Genomic DNA, 18399 nt, shown 5'->3' with positions numbered 1-18399 from the left:
AGTAAGTCTCAGCTAGCAGGTAAGATTTCTGCTCCCAGGCCTGCTCACATTCCACAGGCCACAAACTGTGTACCTGGTTTTACTGAATTCTGTAACTGCCTACTAAATCCTTCCGCTACCAGCAGGCCTTGGTTGTACTCAGGCTGGCACTTCCCTCCAGCTGTCACCCGTCAGGCTCTTCTAGACGCGAAAGCATCAAGTTTTAAGGAGGCTGTTGTGAGCGCTCCTAACAAAACAGTTTTCCGGTGGTTGAACTTAAGGAGGGAAGAATGTTTCAGCACAACCTTTACATTTTCCTCATTTTCCAGCGGCTCTTCAAAGATTTAACCATTTAAAATGTGGCCTAAATGCTTGCCATAGGGAAGAGAAGATCAGTTAAGCGTTACTTTCTTACTGACAATCTTACTGCACTTACTGACAGAACTGAACAGAAACTTTCATTTCCACTGCGAAAATGTTTCAAGCTTCAAGTCCAACATCAATGCCACTGCCAGGAACAAAAGCACCAAGAGAGGTCAGCAAACTGAGGAAGAGAAGGAAAGCAGCAACCATTTCACCCTCTCAGGATGGACTAGCATTTCAGACGTTAGCTTACAATTTTGAACAGGCTGAAGGGCTAAAAACTGAGGTTTGGAATTCCAATAAAGAGGTTGTTCTGTATTTGAGAACTTGGCTTTGCAAACTCCTTTCTGGGGCCAGAGAAAAACACTCCTCCTTAAATTGTTGGAACCTGACCAGAATATCAATCACAGCAGCCCCTGGGACTAATTTGGTAAAAGGCGGGACTGCACACACAGTAGCCTGCATAGGCACAATTTATCATGGTTCAAGCCAGTCTTGCCAAACTTTAACAGTGTAAAGCTGCTTTTATTTTGCTATATTCTTGAGTTAAATGCATTCACTTAAAATGGTAAGAAAAACCTCTCCAAGATTATTACTGGCTATTTCCATTTTGAAATACCAGCGGGGTCAACTGAGAAGAAACACAGGGAAGGGAGAGGTATCGTTTATACATGATAAAATTCACTTTTCAGTGTCCGGTTCTACGAGTTGGGACAAACGCATATAGCTGTGGAACCAACACCCACAATCACGCTAGGAGCAGGTTCATCGCTAAACAGTGAACTCGGAAGGTCTTGGAAGCAAAAGTCACCTGTCAACACACTTTAAAAGTACTTTCGCTTTTGAAATGACACGTCCCTCATCTGGAATCGCCAAGCAACACCCTGCAAGCGATCCTACACGTGCGGCTACGCGGCGGGGGTGAGGCCGCGCGGCGAGTGGCGCCCGCTACCCGGCGGCTCCCGTGCCCCGACGACAAGCGGGGCGAAGGCGGAGTCGCGGCGCCCGGCCGGAGCCGAGAGGAGGAAGAGTTTAAGGGCCGGAATGACAAACTCCAAAGCACCGAATTCTTCTCCCTAGTAGGGCGCCGAGCGTGTGGACCACGGCCAGGGCGCGTGGGAAGACAGATGACCTATTTTCAACGCCTGTTTTTATAGCTGGAAAGTGAGAGAGAGAAGCAGGGGCTGGTCCCCGGGCGCACCTGACGTTTGGGGAGCGGAACACAGAAGCCACACAGCCTTCACCCGGGCGGCGACGGGGAGGGAAGGAAGGAAGGAAGGAAGGGAGCGCGGGCCGGCCGCACGCACAGCCCAGCCGCCCAGCGCGAGCCGGAGCCGCCCGGGCCCCACCCGGCGGGCGCCCAGCGACCGGCGCTCCCTGCACCTGCCGCCGCCTCCGGGCCGGCCGGACGCCCCCGAGGGGCTGCGGGCCGGGGAGGGGGGACAGAGGCCGAACGGCGCCCCCAACCCCGACCCGCCGGCGCCCCGCATCCGGCCTTCCCGCCTGGCCCTAGGGGCGCACACCGCCGCCCGCACCTCGGGCGCCGGCCGACCGGCGGGGCGCGCGCAGAACCTGGGCCGAGGGGCGCCGGCCGGGGCGGGGGACGTCCTCACCGCGCTCGGGGGCGGCGGCGAGAGTCTGCCCGCGAGCCGCGCGCGCCGGGGAACCGCCGCCCGCACTCACCTGCCCGCTTGCCCCTTCGCGCAGCGGCGGCGGCGCCACACTCGGGCCCGGACCCACCGTCCGCCTCAACCAAGCCCCAGGCGGCGGCGGCGGCGGCGGCGGCGGCCGGACGGGAGGGGCGGGACGGCGGCCTGAGACGGCCCCGCCGCCGCGGCCCAACCCGGCTCCGCCCGCCCCCGGGCCCCGCCCCCGGGCCGCCGCCACCGCCGCCCATTGGCCCGCGGCTCCCACGCACGTCAGCCAATCAGAAGAAAGTAGAGCTCTCCCAAGACGAAAGTGTCGCCAGTCTCTTCCCGGCCCCTCCCCACGGGTCAGCCGTCGCTGCGGGCAGGAGGAGGAGCCAGCCCGGGGGCGTTCTATTTCGGCAGTCCCGCCCCCCCCGGGGCGAGACGGAATTCGGGAGCAACCGAACGTGCTAACGGAACTTGGACGCGGGAGGCGGGGCCCGAGGCGCCCTTTCTCCAATCAGCGCCTGGCGTGGGCGCAGCCCAGCCAATTGTGGCGCCGAAGCTGGCGGGGCCGAGGCCGTTCTGGCCCGCAAGCCCAATGGCTGGAGAGGAGGCCGTGCAGTACGGTTAGGGGTGGCTGGGCGGGGCCGCGCCCGGTCGCTGGTTTTTCGTCGCGGACGCAGCGAGATGACGTCGCTTCCCCGACATTCCACGTCCAAGATGGCCGCGGTTGGCGAGGAGAGACGTCGCTAAGGGGCTTGCCTGAGGCGAGGGGTGAGTGACCGACGGACCGCCGCTCACCTCCACTTCCCTGGAGGTCGGAGTAGGGTATAGCCATTTATCTGCGGCCATTGGCGGAGTCTCTTTTTCGGGATTCCGCCTCGCTTCGCTATCCCTGGTGCAAATCGAAGTTAGCGGGCGACGGCGGGGCTGCGGGTTGGGCTTCGAGAGAGTGTATGAGACACAGGAGCGGGGCAGGGAGGCCGACGCGGACCCTAAAACAGACAGCAGCCCTCGAAGTGAGGGGCGGCTAGGATTCGGGGACTTTCTAGCAGATGGGGAGAAGGGGCGGGGGGGGGCGCGTGCTCTTAAACGCGCGCGCAGCCTCTGAGCCGCACAATCGCAGTGTACCTCTATCTTCCCAGTTTATTTCGCAGTGTTCTGGTCCCTGTCGAGGTTAGGCCTGAGACTTACTCTACTCTACGTCTGAGGTACTCCGACTTTGGAGTCTGAAGAACCATGTAACAGGGTGGGACTAGAAATAAGGAAAAGGAACTTCCGCGATTAGGTTCGTTCTTGCCGAGACGTCGTCTTTACCGATCCTCTTCTGGACTGTTTGGTTTGTTATTAAAGCAGTTGTTCTTAAGAAAATTGAGGCGTAAGTCTGAGGTTGTCTGAAAGTACTTGGACTGTTACCAGCACCGAACACGGTTGGTAACGCTCCCTAAACTTGGACTGCCAGTTAAACCGAGCTTTCGCGAAATCATCTGACGTTAGGCGCGACTTCTGAGAGCAGTTACTTGAGGGTGATCTCTTGTGGTTTTAAAGTAAACTTGATAGTGATTATGTATCTCGTTCTAAATCGCTCTTTAGATGTATCTAGTATGGTGCTTTTTATTTGTAGGCGCTCATTAAGGGTTTGTTTGAATGATGTTGCTAGAATGAAAACTCCATGAGGGGCTTTGTATCCTCAGCACCTAGAACACTGGGTGACGTATTGTAAGCTTTCTAGATTGTTGAATGAACAATGGATGGATGATGGTAGTAATGGTGGTATTGGTAGACATTTTGGTTAAGATTGTTAGCGGCTTTAGATTGCTTGCTTGTTAAATAATCTTGACGGTAAATGTAAGAGCTATCCAGGATTATTTTATTTTATTCACAGTAACCACTCTTAGTGTCTAATTTTCAGGGGTTTTTTTTTCCTTTTGTCTCATTGTATTGTAATGCATCATTCAACCTTATTTGTTGATTCTTGCATAAAACATAATGGGTGTTTCGTTTGGAAAATGTAGTTTGCACCAACAAGCAATAAGGAAACATTCTAATTACTAAAGAGGTCCTTACATTTTCAATGCCACTTCTGAAATTGAATGTCGTAAAGAAAAAATGGTTTTAGCCTACCTTACCTAGGGAGATAATGTTTGAAAGCAGTGAGTTCGCTGAAGAAGAAAAATGGTTTGTTTGCTGTCTCTAAGAATTGGGTGAGGACCAACAAAATGAAAAGGAAGTTCAAGGTAATGGAGGAGATCATAAAGAACTTCAAGTTGGATTAAATTCATTTCATATCTTTAGGGTCAGATAAATGATATACCGGCATACTTGCAGGTAAAATTGTAAAACCACTGCTCATAGCTTTTGAGGAATCTGAAAACAACAGTTAATGGTGTAAGACTGGAATCTGGTAAATATCTCAGATTTTGCAGAGAGCAGTTAGGTTGATGGCTCTTGGATGCTAGAACTTGTTACTCTATTTTAGAGCCTTGGTTTTGTGTTGTTTTTTTTTTTTAATTTTTAAATGTTTTTATTCATTTTTGAGATACAGATACAGAGTGCAAACAGGGGAGGGGCAGAGAGAGAGGGAGACACAGAATCCGAAGCAGCTCCAGACTCTGAGCTGTCAGCACAGAGCCCAATGTGGGGCTCGAACCCACAAACCACGAGATCATGATCTGAGCTGAAGTCGGACACTGAACCAGCTGAGCCACTTTGGTGCCCTGTGTTTTGAGCCTTGTTGGGAGAGCAGAAAGAGTTTGTGAGTACTTGGGAAAGGAGAGCTCATTCCCTCAAACTTCAGAGTTTCAACTAAAAAAAAAAGCCAGCCCGATGACATATGTCTAATTACTTGTCCCTCGAAGTTTGCTACCTTGGTGGTGAATGAGGGATTGCTAGGCATGGGTCCATTTAGGTTTCCTGAGGACACTGAATGTATCTCTCTTCCTGTCCTAGTAGACACAAGAGACACATGTACACTGGCTAAGGTCTGCTTGGGTGGATTTATGTCCATTGAAATTACCAAACCTCAGGGGCGCCTGGGTGGCGCAGTTGGTTAAGCGTCCGACTTCAGCCAGGTCACGATCTCACGGTCCGGGAGTTCGAGCCCCGCGTCAGGCTCTGGGCTGATGGCTCAGAGCCTGGAGCCTGTTTCCGATTCTGTGTCTCCCTCTCTCTCTGCCCCTCCCCTGTTCATGCTCTGTCTCTCTCTGTCCCAAAAATAAATAAACGTTGAAAAAAAAATTAAAAAAAAAAAAAAAAAGAAATTACCAAACCCCAAATGATTAATGGGTTGATGTCAGCCCGAAGACAGGTGTTTAGAGATGAGCTATAGGGCTCTGGTCTTGCCCCTATTCTGGTTAGCACCTTTTTTTTTTTTTATTGCCAACTTTAAATATATGAGGCATACTCCTCACATTAATAAGTGTACTCAAAACCTGTAGCTATAAAGAATTTTTAAAGGTTGAAACAATAGGTCAAAATTAACAAGATGTAAATTTGCCAGGTCAAATCTACAAAAGTTCATTATGCATATTTGAGACGAGGAAGACCAGATTTGGGGGAAAAAAAGGGGGGGGGTGTGGATTGTAGGATGTAATGTTCCATCTGTGGAAGCAAAGTGGAGAATCTTCCCCAGATTGAGGGAAAGCGATATTTTCATCTAACGACAAATTGTGGCTCTGCCATTTACGACCTTTGTGAATTAGGCAGGCTGTTTCATGCCTCTTTGGTTCTGGTTTCTGCACAATAAATTGTGAGAATAATAAAATACAGCTTGCAGGCATGCTGTGTCTCAGTGGACGCACAATGGACATGTTGCTGAGTATTGGTAATCTCCCTTCCCCCACTTACTATGAAGATCGTGTAAACAGCGTTTTCCATTTTGGTTGCTAATGTTTAGGGGTTATCTTGAAACACTAAAAACCATGTTGAGAAAATAGAGATGTTTGTTTACCCTGGAGAAGAGAAGGGAATGGGAAAATTGTCTTCACATTTGAGAGGCAATCAGTAGACAAGGGAAAGGTAAGGATTCAGAGAGTTGTTGAAAGGCGGAAAAGTCAACGTTAAGACTAATACAAAAATAAAGGTGAACACTAGTTAGTGATACCCAGCAATGCCATAGGTAAACTATTAATGTTTTGTAATACTAATTTGTAAACTATTAATGTTCATTAATGAAAGTGGCCGAATGAAGGTTAGTGAGTGACTAAGTATTACTTAGAGGGAATTTCTGTACTAGGTCAGAAAATTGAGTAATGACCTTCACTATTGCTTCCAACATGTGGGTGTCCAAATTCTAAACTTGAAAATGCATTTCTTCTTTCATCATTTAAAATGCTATATCTTGGGGCGCCTGGGTGGTGCAGTCGGTTAAGCGTCCGACTTCAGCCAGGTCACGATCTCACGATCCGTGAGTTCGAGCCCCGCGTCAGGCTCTGGGCTGATGGCTCGGAGCCTGGAGCCTGTTTCCGATTCTGTGTCTCCCTCTCTCTCTGCCCCTCCCCCGTTCATGCTCTGTCTCTGTCTGTCCCATAAATAAATAAAAACGTTGAAAAAAAAAAATTAAAATGCTATATCTAAAGCACATTCCTGGAAGATGTTGCTGAAAAGCTTTGACATGCCGCTTGTTTATTGAGAGATTTTTACTTGTGGTGCTTGTAACCCTGAGCCATTTTCACAGTAATCATGAGCTGCTAATGAGAAAACCTGTAACTTTAGGGTCTTGTGAAAAAATCAATAAAGGGTAATAGGAACAGGGGTGTAGAACTGAGGTATGGACTTTTTCAGGGGAGTGAGGACTGTTTTGATTCTATTTATGCACATTTATTTTCACTTTCGTGTATTGTTTATTTGGCCCCGGAGTCTAAAGGCTCTCTCTCTCTCTCTGTGTCAAAAATAAACATTTTACAAAAATTAAAAAATAAAAAGGGGGGGTGCCTGGGTTGGTTGAGCGTCCAACTTCAACTCAGGTCATGATCTCATGGTCCATGAGTTCAAACCCTGTGTCGGGCTCTGTGCTGACAGCTCAGAGCCTGGAGCCTGCTTCGGATTCTGTGTCTCTCTCTCTGTCTCAAAAAAAAAAAAAAAAAAAAAAAACATGAAAAATAATAATCTAAAGGCACTATGCTGGATTATTAGCATGGGCTTTGGCCCCTGGCAGCAAGGTAAAGCAGGCAGAGTATATCTGTGGTTTAATAAAACCATGTAGGGAGCTGGAGCTTGTTTTCCACTCCTATGTCCCCCCCACTGGGTCCCGTCCCTTTTCCTCACTCCTCCCCTTTCCTCTCAGCACAGGCCTTCATACTCTATGGGAAGGGGGTAGCATTTATTTCCTCCCCCTTAAGTGACTTTTTTTTTGGTTATCTTCCTCAAACTTTTCTTTCCCTCCTGTTTCAGAGGAAGAGCTTCCTCCCTGAGGTTAACTTTTTTACTATGCGTTTTATTATCCCTTGGCCATTTAACCCCTCAGTGGCTTGTTCGGCCTCCTCTAGTGGCTCCTTCCCTTCTTGCCTCAGACATCTTTCACTCTCCTCTCCGCTGAGTAAACAAGAACCCTGTTTCATAGCCTGTTCATTCCTTTTCACAGTCTCCCTTCTGCCCCACCGTACTTGTGCAAAGGTTCTGCTATTTACGTACGTGTGTTTCTGCTTTACAGAGACAGTTCACATACCACACAAATCACCGATTTAAAATAGCGTACAAGCCAGCAGTCTTCAGTACAGAGTTGTGCAAACATTCCTATAGTCAACTTTCAGTGACTCTGAGAACTCCCCACCAAAGTAACCTTTCCTTAATTCTTTGTTCTTTAAATTTTCTTCAGTGTTTGTCACTGTTAACTGCCACATCTGTCTCACAGCCCGTGTCCTTTGGTTTCTCTTGCAGTTGAAGTTACAAGTTTCCCACCTCTTGGACCATCCCTTCCCTTTCTTTCCTTTGGAGATTTTTCTGCTTTCTCAAGTTCAGTCTCCAGACCTCTTTTTTCACTTTCCATCCCTCCGCCTGCCACCATGACTTCAGTTGTCAGTTCTGTATGGAGGAATCCCAGATAGATATGTTCTTCCAGACTTCAGTCCTGTTTCTAGGTCTGATAGGTATTTCCATACAGATGTTTAGTGGGTTCTTCAAACCTAATATTTTTGGAACCCAAATTCTCCCTGCCCCAGGCCCCACCATCAAAACTACCTCCTTCCCCATTTTTCTTTTTAGTATTACCCTCTCTGTCAGGCAGACAAGCTTGAAATCATCTCTTGCCTTTATTTATTTATTTGCATCACAGCCCAATGTGGTTCTTGCTTCTTGTCTCAGCATCATCTTGAGGGAGGGGGACAAGCCCTCATCAGGCGGTACTTGAACAGCTACTTTAGTCTCCTAACTTGGTCATCTCCAAACAGCCCCTGCCTCATTCTCTGCCCCCTTACCATGCCTTCTTGTTTTTCATGGCACTTGCCACTCCCTGATAAATAGTAACATATTTGTTTCTCTTTGTCTCTGCTGCTAGGACATGAGCTTCCTAGAACATAAGCTTCAGGTAGGGCAAAGACCTTGCATCTCCGTTCCTGCTGTGTCATTGAGGCCTGGCTCATAGTAAATACTCAGCAAATATTTGAATGAGTAACTACATGCACAACTGTTGGGTCGATATATCTTAAAGTAGATGTTCCCAGCTAGTGTGCTGTGAATACATTACAGAGATTTTGAGATGATGATTCCCTCAACCAGTTGGCCAGTTGCTTTCTGCTCCACCAGAATGTGCATGGATGTTTGTTACTATTATTAAAAATGAAAAACTGGAAATATCTCAAATGTCCGTTCACAGTAGAGTGGATAAGTAAATTATGTTTTATTCATAGAGCACTGTACAACAGAGTTTCTCAACTTCAACACCGTCAACATTTTGGAACAGTTACTTCCTTGTGGAGAGTCGTTCTGTCGTTCTGCACCTTGTAGATGTTCGGCAACATTCCTGGCCTCTACCCACTAGATGCCCAGCAGCAGCTCCCTAGTTATGATAGCCCAAAATGTCTGTAGACATTGCAAAGTGTTCCTGAGGGACAAATTCGCCCCTGGTTGAAAACCAGTGCCATACGGTAATGAGAATGAACGGGTACTGCTCTGTGCAGCAAGGATGAACCCCACAGACATAATGTGGAGCAGAAGAAAGCCATTGTCAAAGAGTGATATTCTACCATTCCAGGGTCCTTCAGAACCCTGCGAGACTCGTTGCTGGGACTAGAGGTCAAGGTAGCAGTTACCTCTGGGGGAATCGTGGTTACAAGAGGAAAGAGGAGAGAGTCCGGGATGTCTGTAGAATTCTGTTTCACAGCTGGATGGTGTCACAAAAGCGTGTTCACTTTGTGAAAATTAGTAAACCATGCAGTTAAAGTTAGCGTGCTTTTCTTTTTGTGTGCTGTAATGCACTTACACATCGTGTTAATTTATAAAATCACTACTCATGCATAAGCAAGCATTCTTTGGCTGCTGAGAGAGACTGACCCAGAGGGAATAAGGGAGACCCGGTCAAATAAGTGGTCTTACTTGAGTTTCCCCCACATTTTATAAAGTGAAAGAAGGGTACAAGGACTACTTGTTTATCTGTGGCCTAGACTGGTCACATGTTAACATTTTACCACTTTACTGTGTGAACCTGTGTTTTAGATAAGCCATTTGAAAAAAGTTGCAGACATGATACTTTACCCGGAAGTACTTCATTCAGCCTGAGAATAGTCATTTTTGTATATAATCACAGTATCATCACTGTTACCCCTAAGAAAATTAATAGGCCCTAATAGCCTCTAGTATACAGGCCATATTAAAATTTCTCTAATTGTTCGAAATTTCTTTTATAGTTTTTTTTTTGTTTTTGTTTTTGTTTTATGAGGATCCAATCAAGATTCATACATTAGTTTGAGCATTATGCCTCTGTAGTCTTTTGAAATCTGGGACAGTTCCTCCCATCTTCTGTATTTTTCATGACATGGACTTCCTTGAAGAGACCAGGTCAGTTGTCTGGTGGAGGGTCACATTTCTGGATGTGACTAAAAGTTTCCTTGTGCCATTTGACTTGTTCTTCTACTCCCAGTATTTACTGTAAAGTGGAAGTTAGGTTTAAAGTCTCGGTTGAATTTAGCTTTTTAGAGGGAAGAATACTACATAGGTGGTTGATACTTCTTTCTATTGCATCATATCAGGAGGCCACATAATAGCAGGTTTTCACCCTATTAGTGATGCCAGGATTGATTGCTTTTGTTAAGGTAAAGGTACTTTTCTTCCACATTAATTAACACCAGTGCTAGCAAAGTAGACTTTGCTATATATATACATAAATTACGGACTCATGGATTGTTCATTCACTCTTTTACAGTCATTGTTATTTTTCTTTTTAATATTCAAATTCCCTGAATTTGTCCAGTGAGAGTCCACGCTGGCTCCTGTGTCTTTTTAGAAGCTTCCATTACTCTTAGCACATCTCAGGCAGACCCCTATCCCAGACTGGAAAGGAGAAAGGAGACCGGTTTTTTTTTTTGTAGAGGGTAACTAAGATTTGGACACTGATGTGTTCCTGACTATAGGAATGTCGTCGCTCCTAGATACTTGCGGTGGACAGAGCTGGGATGTATGTGTATACATATTTTAACCATGATTTTTGTGTTTTCCATTAAAATTTAACATTACAGGTTTTCCTTAACCTTTGATCTTATGCATATGTTTACTTTGAACTGAAAATCTTGATTCCTAACGACATCAACATTTGTATCTCTTTGCTTTATCCTACGGTACACATACACAAACGGGTTGACAGTGAACAATAGTAATGCCAGTACCAACAAAGTATTACTGAAGAAGTTTAAGATTTCCTTGCAGTTCTTTTGTGCTTCGAATATATTTCGCTCAGGATGGAACGAGATCGGGAATTACTTGTAATGGTTTTCCGTGTTTCATGTTTGGTATACACTGGGTTTATTCTGAGTTTTAGGGTTTGCTTTTTTCTTTTTAGTGTTAAATATTTACATGATTCAGAAGTCAGAGTTGCAGAAGGACTCGCGAGCCAACCCAAAAGAGCCGCTTCCAATGGCTATATCTGGAATAGTTTGGGCAACGAAGTAAATGACGGTAGTATTGGCTTATGATTCAAAGAATGAAACAAACACCGATGAGTCCATACTAATATAAATAAGTGATTGAATAAATACATGAATGAGGGTGAAGAAACAGATCTTTCTTACAAAAGAACAACTAATGTTGAAGAAAGGAAGGAAGGAAATAGAAAGTCACCATTAGAACACCACAGTAATCGGGTCGCCTGGGTGGTCAGTCGGTTGGGAATCTGACTTCGGCTCAGGTCATGATCTCATGGCTCGTGAGTTCGAGCCCCGCGCTGGGCTCTGTGCTGACAGCTCAGCGCCTGAAGCCTCCTTCCCATTTTGTGTCTCCTTCTCTCTCTGCCCTCCCCCTCTCGTGTTCTGTCTCTCTCTCTCTCTCTCAAAAATAAATAAACGTTGAAAAAAAATTTTTTTTACAATAAAGAACACCACAAGAATTGTTACAGGCAAGATCCTCAGATGAATGCTAAAATTAATGGGCGAAACTTGAAGGAGAAAAGGGGATGATTTGCTTAGTATTTTGCATTGCAAAATATTTTCCCCCAAATGCTCACTAATTACTGTGGTAGTTAGAACATCTGTCCTCACCTTCATTGATACTTCTCCTTCCAGGAGATGTCGCTTAATTCCCTGCCCTTGAGGGTAGGCTAGGCCTTGTGATTCATTTCTAAGGAATAGAGAATGGAAAGGAAAAAATAGTAACTTACAGTGAGAAACCTGGCAAGACCCCATCTTAACCAAGTGGTCATGGTTTACATGGACAGTAGGTTCTGTTATCTGATGTGGTGAGATGAGATAAGGGCACTTCACCTCTGTGGCATTCTTCCCCAAAACTCCAGTCTGTTCTTGGGGAAACATTAGACAAACCTAAATCAGAGACATTTCATTCTGCCTGGTACTCTTTAAAACTGGCAAGCTCATGAAAAAACCAGGAAACGCTGAGAAACTGTTACTAGAAGATACTAAGGAAATAAGGCCCCTAAATGCAGTGTCGCATCCTGGATTAGATCCAGAACAGAAAAGGATTTTTGGAGAAACTCAAAATTTGAGTCAAGGCTGTAGTTCAGTTGTACCAAAATTAATGTCTTCATTTTCGTAAACATACCATGGTTGTATAAGACGTTAACGTTGGAGGAAGCAGAGTGAAGGGTATATGAGAATTCCCTCCTGCCTTTACAACTCTTCTGTAAATCTGCAATTATTTTCAAATAAAAGGCTTCTTAAGTCAAAGCTGTGGGGGTGATTGGGTGGCTCAGTTAATTGGGCATTGACTCTTGATTTTGGCTCAGGTTATGATCTCATGGTTCTTGAGATCTACTTGGGATTCTCTCTCCCTCTCTTTCTCTCTCTGCCTCTCCCCTGCTCACGTTCTCTCTTCCTCCCTCTCTCAAAATAAAAACACATTTAAAAAAAAGTCGAAGCTGTGTAAAAAGAGATCCCCAAAGTATTGCTCCCATTCCTGTCCCTTCCATTCTGTTCTTCCCTGTTCCCTATTGGTAACCTTTTTATTATTATTATTATTATTATTAGTTTAAAAAACAAATTCAGATGTCTATTATTTCTCCTCTCACACGGATACTAACGTACCACGTACACTATCCTGCATGCAGCTGATCCTGGAACTGTCTCCTTACCAGGACTTAAAGGGTTTTTTTAGTCTTTTTTTTAATACCAGCATGGTACACCATTAATGTTCATGTTAGCCATATTTTCTTCAGCCAGTGCCCCATTGAGGGACATTTGGGTTGTTCACAGTTTTTGCTGTTATAAGTGACATTTTCATGAATGATCTTGTGGATACGCTGTTTCATACTTGTAATGGTATTTTCAGAGTAGTTTCTCTGAAGTGGGATTACTAAGTAAAACAGCAAATGCATATGTAATTTTGTTAGATATTGCCAAATTCCCCTCTGTGAGAGTTGTTCCATTTTGTGTTCCCACCAGCACTATATGAGATCGCCTGCTTCTCCCTGGCCTTGCCAACAGAGGATATAGTCACACTTTTAGAGCTTCTGCCAGCCGAGAGTTGAGAAATGTATCCCAGTATGACATCCAACTCTGAACTCTTCATATTTACTGAGCATCTGATTGTGCACTTTCCATGTTTACTTAGGCTTTAGGTAACTGACCTCCCCAACCTCCAGTCATTGCCCAGTTCTGTCACACACACAATTACAAATCAGTTGAAGAAGATTACTTTTTTCCTGGTACTTAATTTCTTCCTGGTGGAGGAAAGATCCATTTGTAGGGCTTCCAGGTGCGAGGAGGAGGAGGGGTGCATTCAGCCCTGCCAAATCCCCTTTCCCACTAGAAATGAGGCAGCACACAGAAAAGGTTAGGCTTCCAGATTCACTGATGCCTCTGGCCCGGAACTGAGCTAGTGAACCGCTCTTTCCTTGCCGACAAGACCCACCTGCTTCTAGCTGCCTCTTTAAAGTACTTCTGCGACCTATTTGAGAATTGCTCTTCTCTGATGAGTTTACAGACGGTTTACATATTCCAGTGGCCTCCAGATGAGAGTCCTTGTTTTCTGTTTTCTTTGCTCAACATGATGCTTTTAGAAAACCTCTTTATTCTGAATGAAAAAGAAGAGGATGATGGGGTGCCTGGGTGGCTCAGTTGGTTAAGCATCCGACTTCGGCTCAGGTCATGATCTCACGGTCCTGCTTCAGATTCTGTGTCTCCTCTCTCTGCCCCTCCCCTGCTCGCCCTCTGTCTCTCTCTTTCTCAGAAATAAAAAATTAAACACTAAAAAAAAATTTTTAAAAAGGAAAAGAAGAGGATGAGAAAAATTTGTTTTTAATGTTCATTTATTTTTGAGAGAGAAACAGAGAGTGAGTGGGGGAGGAGTAGAGACACAAGGAGACACGCAATCCAAAGCAGGCTCCAGGCTCCGAGCTGTCAGCACAGAGCCCGACACAGGGCTCGAACTCACGAGCCATGAGATCATGACCTGAGCCGAAGTCGGAAGCTTAACCGATGGAGCCAGCCAGGCGCCCCTTGAACATCTTAAAGGAACTTCTTTCTTCCCTTGTGGACCACCTCCTTCTACCCACAGCCCCAGAATCACTGCACCCAGACATCTGATTTTTATTGCTCAGTTCAGTGACTTGTGCAGATTTGAATTCAGCCAATCTGGTGGCTCTTCTAAGTGAAATGAAGTAAACTGAAAAAGGGAAATTCTGATTGGGTGCTGAGTGGAAGAGATGGATAATTTTGGAGCATAAATCTTTTTAGGGGGTTAAGACAGGCCTGGATTTTACTAAAGAACGGAATCTAGACCAGCATGAAGGGATTGAGTCTACTGAAGAAAGGCAGAAAGGAAAGTGAGACGGAAATGCCCTTCCTTTTCAGCTGCAATGAAATTTGGGATTTATTATACCGTGGGTCACTTATGTGTTATATTGGCTTTGGGGCTGAGTCTGAGCTTGTAATGGTCAATCAGTAGTGTTGCTTCTCCGGGAAATTTTTTTAAAGTTTGTTTATTTATTTACTTTGAGAGGGAGTGCGCAAGCAGGGGAGGGGCAGAGAGAGAGGGAGAGAGAAGCCCAAGCAGACTCCGAGCCCTGTAAACATGGAGCCTGACATGGGGCTCGATCTCACAAACCGTGATACCATGACCTGAACTGAAATCAAGAGTCAGACGCTTAACTGACTGAGCCACCCAGGTGCCGCTCTGGGAAATTTTGATCCAGAATCATATATAATCAGTGATTGCACACTGTCTTTGATGATCCGGATTGTTTGATGTGGAGTATTCCTTTCCAACTTCACTGCTCCTTCTCTTTCTCTTAGGATTCTAACATTTTCAGAAAATCTTTTGGAAAGAACAAGTCTACTTCAATAAATGAAGGAGAATAAAGAAAACTCAAGCCCTTCAGTAACCTCAGCAAACCTGGACCACACAAAACCATGTTGGTACTGGGATAAGAAAGACTTGGCTCATACACCCTCGCAGCTCGAAGGACTCGATCCAGCCACTGAAGCCCGGTACCGCCGAGAGGGGGCTCGGTTCATCTTTGATGTGGGCACACGTTTGGGACTGTATCCTAAGTCTCCTTGGAATCTGTTATAGATAGGCTCCCCACCTGGATACTAAAAACAAAATAGGTAGCACTGTGTCCGTACTGAAATGGCTCTTAAGTATTTCTATTTCAATTTTTTCTGACTAACTTGGCTCCTCAGGGGTTTTCTGTTTCCTGTTTATCCTTTAAACGTGTAGACTCAGCCATTGGGTGAGTGGCCACCAGGAGGCATGCCCGGTGGTCACCGTTGAGGTGTACCTAGAGGTTGGGGAAGCCCTGCCTTGTTAGAAGTAGGAACTTCAACTTGCTAACGTCAACTTGTCAGAGTCCTGAAACCCTGAGATCCCCATGCTTTGCCACCAGAGTGTTTAAACGCTGATTTTGCTGTTATTGTTTGCCTTTATGTTTCCACATTTAACTAAGAGCATAACTTCCAAAAATTCTTGGTCAAGTCCTTAACCAGATCAACAGACACTATGATACCCTGGCAACTGGAATAATTTATTTTCATCGCTTCTATATGTTTCATTCCTTCAAGCAATTCCCAAGATATGTAAGTGTTTGAATTTTACTATAATTCGCTAACACACACGTTACTCTTTTCACACAGTTTAGTGGACTGTTTATAGTCTCTTCTTATTCTGTTTTCCAGAAAGTATTTATTTCCGTGTAGTACGTGGTGTCCATAAATAATCAAGTTTGAACTTTTATTTTTTTCAACTAACTATATTTAAATCTTATTTAAGCCAGGGTGGACCACGATCGTATTGCACTTTGTGTGGACTTTACTTCCTTCTCACATTTCACAAGATGAATTTGGGCTTCTAAGGAAGACCCCAAAAAAAGGGCAAGATGGAAGAGAAGTTCTTTATGCCATATCACTCACTCTTTAGCTACTCCTTAAACATGCAGAGTCCGACAGGAAACCTGCCGTGAGTAGCCAGGATAGGTGGTATGACATGTACAAAACACATGGTCCATAGTAAAGCCGTAGGAGAGGTGAGGAAGGAGGGCTGGAGCATCCAAAGGAGTGGTTAATTACATCTTAGAGGGCTCAGGGAAGATGCCAGGGAGGAGTTGCCGGCAGTTAAGCCTTGACTGGAAGTAGGGCTTAGAGGTGCTGAGATGGGACGGAGCAGTTGGTCCAACAGGAACTGGCATGAGTAGAGACACCGGGCAGCGTACTATTCTGTGTCGCCCGGCCAGGGAGGTCCGTGTGGCAGGAAGGGAATGGCGGGGCCACGGGTGGAAAGGTAAGCTGTATCGGACCATAGTGAGCCTCGGTCTTCGGACCAGGGAAATCTGACTTTAGTAGGCAGACTGAAGTTGTGGAAGGGTTTTTAGGAGGAAGATGACAGAAGATTTACTAGGAAATTAACGTGTTGGGGATCCTTCCTCTTGCTCAGGTTTTTCCCAGTTTTGTACACATGTCTTCCTCACTGGTCTGTAAAGCTCTAGAGGAAGGAGCCTGTGGCAGAGTCAGCTTTGTGCCTGCCACAGCATCTGACACCTGCCGTGCTTGGGGTCCCGTGGAGGAGGGGCACGGGGGGGGGGGGGGCGTGGGAGGTGGGGGCTGGCGCAGGCAGAGAATAGCCGGAGGCCAGGCTGTGAGAGCGCTGCAGTGGGGTAGGGACCGCCTGTGGATCCAGGCGGCTGGGGCAGGGAGAGAAAGCGTGGGCGGTGGTATATGGATGGGTTCCACGGGAAATGTGTTTAATTGTGCTCTTTTTCTGCAGCAAAGCTCACTGTTCCGGGAGCCATTATCTTTAAGACTGCAATGTAAAAAGAAAGTTTGTTCCTATGATTCTTTTCCTTTCTGGCATCTATTTTGTTTACATGCCATTTTCTTTGGAAAATTCAATTTGAAATAACTTACGAAGCCAAATTGGGAGTGGGTGTGTGTACGTATACGAAATATCCTTCAAGCTCTTTGAGCGTCAGAGTATTTGTGAACGAGTAAAAGGAAGAGAGGAAGATAGGAGAATAAGGGGACCGGGTTATTGCGAAGGCCAGAACTCCTTGCTGCTTTCTCCTGTGAGCTTTGTTAACAGTATCTCAAGAGCTCTTACCTCCCTTGCAGGTGACAGGAGCTTGTTGTCTCTTTCTGGCTGGGAAAGTAGAAGAAACGCCCAAAAAATGTAAGGATATCATCAAAACGGCTCGTAGTTTATTAAACGATGTACAATTTGGCCAGTTTGGAGACGACCCAAAGGTAAGAATCTTAACTTCCTGCCTTCAGATCTTGGTTCCTCGTGGTAGTGTTGTGATAAGGTTCCTCGTGTGGCCCCCGTAGCTGCCAGTCCCTCCCCCCCCCCCCCCCCCGAGACCTGAGAGGGCTTTGTGCAGAAGGTCCTCCTTCTCGCCTCTGTCAGAGAGGAGGGAAGATGAAACGGCCTGCGCGTAGGGAGCACCTGCTGGCGCGCACGCCTCACCCTGAGGACCTGGAGGCAGTGGCACACGGGACGTGAGCAGAAACCCGCTTGCTCCCGTTAGCACTCCTGGACCCGGACGCAGCTCAGCCTCGTCGGCCCGACCGTGATGGGAGGGCCGCGTCTCCAGCCAGCTCCTGAATAGGCGGAAAGCACAGGCAATAGACGGACATGTGCCCGTGTCTGCTTACGCTGTGTGTCTTTCCACTTCCTGAGAGTGTTGGGAAGTATTAACATGGGCAGCTATTTTCAGACACCCAGAGGTTGCTGTTGGACGCGCCGTCCGTTCTGGCCCTTCCCCACAATCCCTGCCTCTGTCAGGAGTCGGTATTGGAACAGTTGTAGAGCTGCTTTTAATATGTTTATTATGTTCGAAAAAGACCACTCTCGGAGCCCCGTAGTGGCTTTCCTCCACCCCTGACTCCTGTCAGGTTCCCCCCACCCCGTTGTAACCCTGATGGCACCTGTTCGCTGTGCTTCACAACACTTAGTGCAACTGCCGATTGGATTTTTTTTTAATCTATTTGTTTCGAGAGAGAGAGGGAGGGAGAGAGAGAACTCTGAGAAGCCTCTGCTCTGTCAGCACGGAGTCCGACACGGGGCTCAACCTAATGAACCGTGATTCGTGACCTGCGCTGAAGTCGAGTTGGACGTCTAACCAGCTGAGCCACCCAGGCGCCCAAAGGTGGTTGGATTTTAATCAGATAATCGCACAGAAGAACTCTCCTCCGCTGTAAGATCTCTGACAGCAGAGACCATGTCATCTGTTGTGCCAGGTGCCTGGTACAGTGGCTGGACAGAATAGGCACCCAGTAGATACCTGTCGGAGAAATGACAAGCTCCAGAGCACAGGTAAAGCCAGGCTCACCAGGATGAG

At 46.3% G+C, this 18399-nt stretch overlaps 2 protein-coding genes across 2 annotated transcripts in view; one reads left to right on the top strand and one right to left on the bottom strand.

The window, feature by feature from the left end:
- The window catches only part of SETD3 (SET domain containing 3, actin N3(tau)-histidine methyltransferase), an 80290-nt gene extending 78114 nt beyond the window's left edge, over positions 1-2176 (bottom strand). Inside the window, exon 1 of the mRNA XM_086708838.1 lies at positions 2026-2176. The gene's annotated coding sequence lies outside the window, so the exon portion shown is untranslated. The remainder of the gene's footprint in view (positions 1-2025) is intronic.
- Positions 2177-2438: 262 nt separating this feature from the next.
- Positions 2439-18399, top strand: part of CCNK (cyclin K) — a 30235-nt gene continuing 14274 nt past the window's right edge. The window contains exons 1-4 of the mRNA XM_086708839.1: positions 2439-2747; positions 14864-15112; positions 15565-15646; positions 17174-17305. Coding sequence (XP_086564965.1) covers positions 14916-15112; positions 15565-15646; positions 17174-17305 — 411 coding nt within the window. The 5' untranslated portion in view covers positions 2439-2747; positions 14864-14915. The remainder of the gene's footprint in view (positions 2748-14863; positions 15113-15564; positions 15647-17173; positions 17306-18399) is intronic.

This window comes from Puma concolor, chromosome B3 (assembly GCF_028749965.1).
Source record: "Puma concolor isolate L17-30 chromosome B3, mPumCon1.1.hap2, whole genome shotgun sequence".
In the NCBI taxonomy this organism is placed as follows: domain Eukaryota; kingdom Metazoa; phylum Chordata; class Mammalia; order Carnivora; family Felidae; genus Puma; species Puma concolor.
This window is presented reverse-complemented; position numbering and strand designations above follow the sequence as displayed.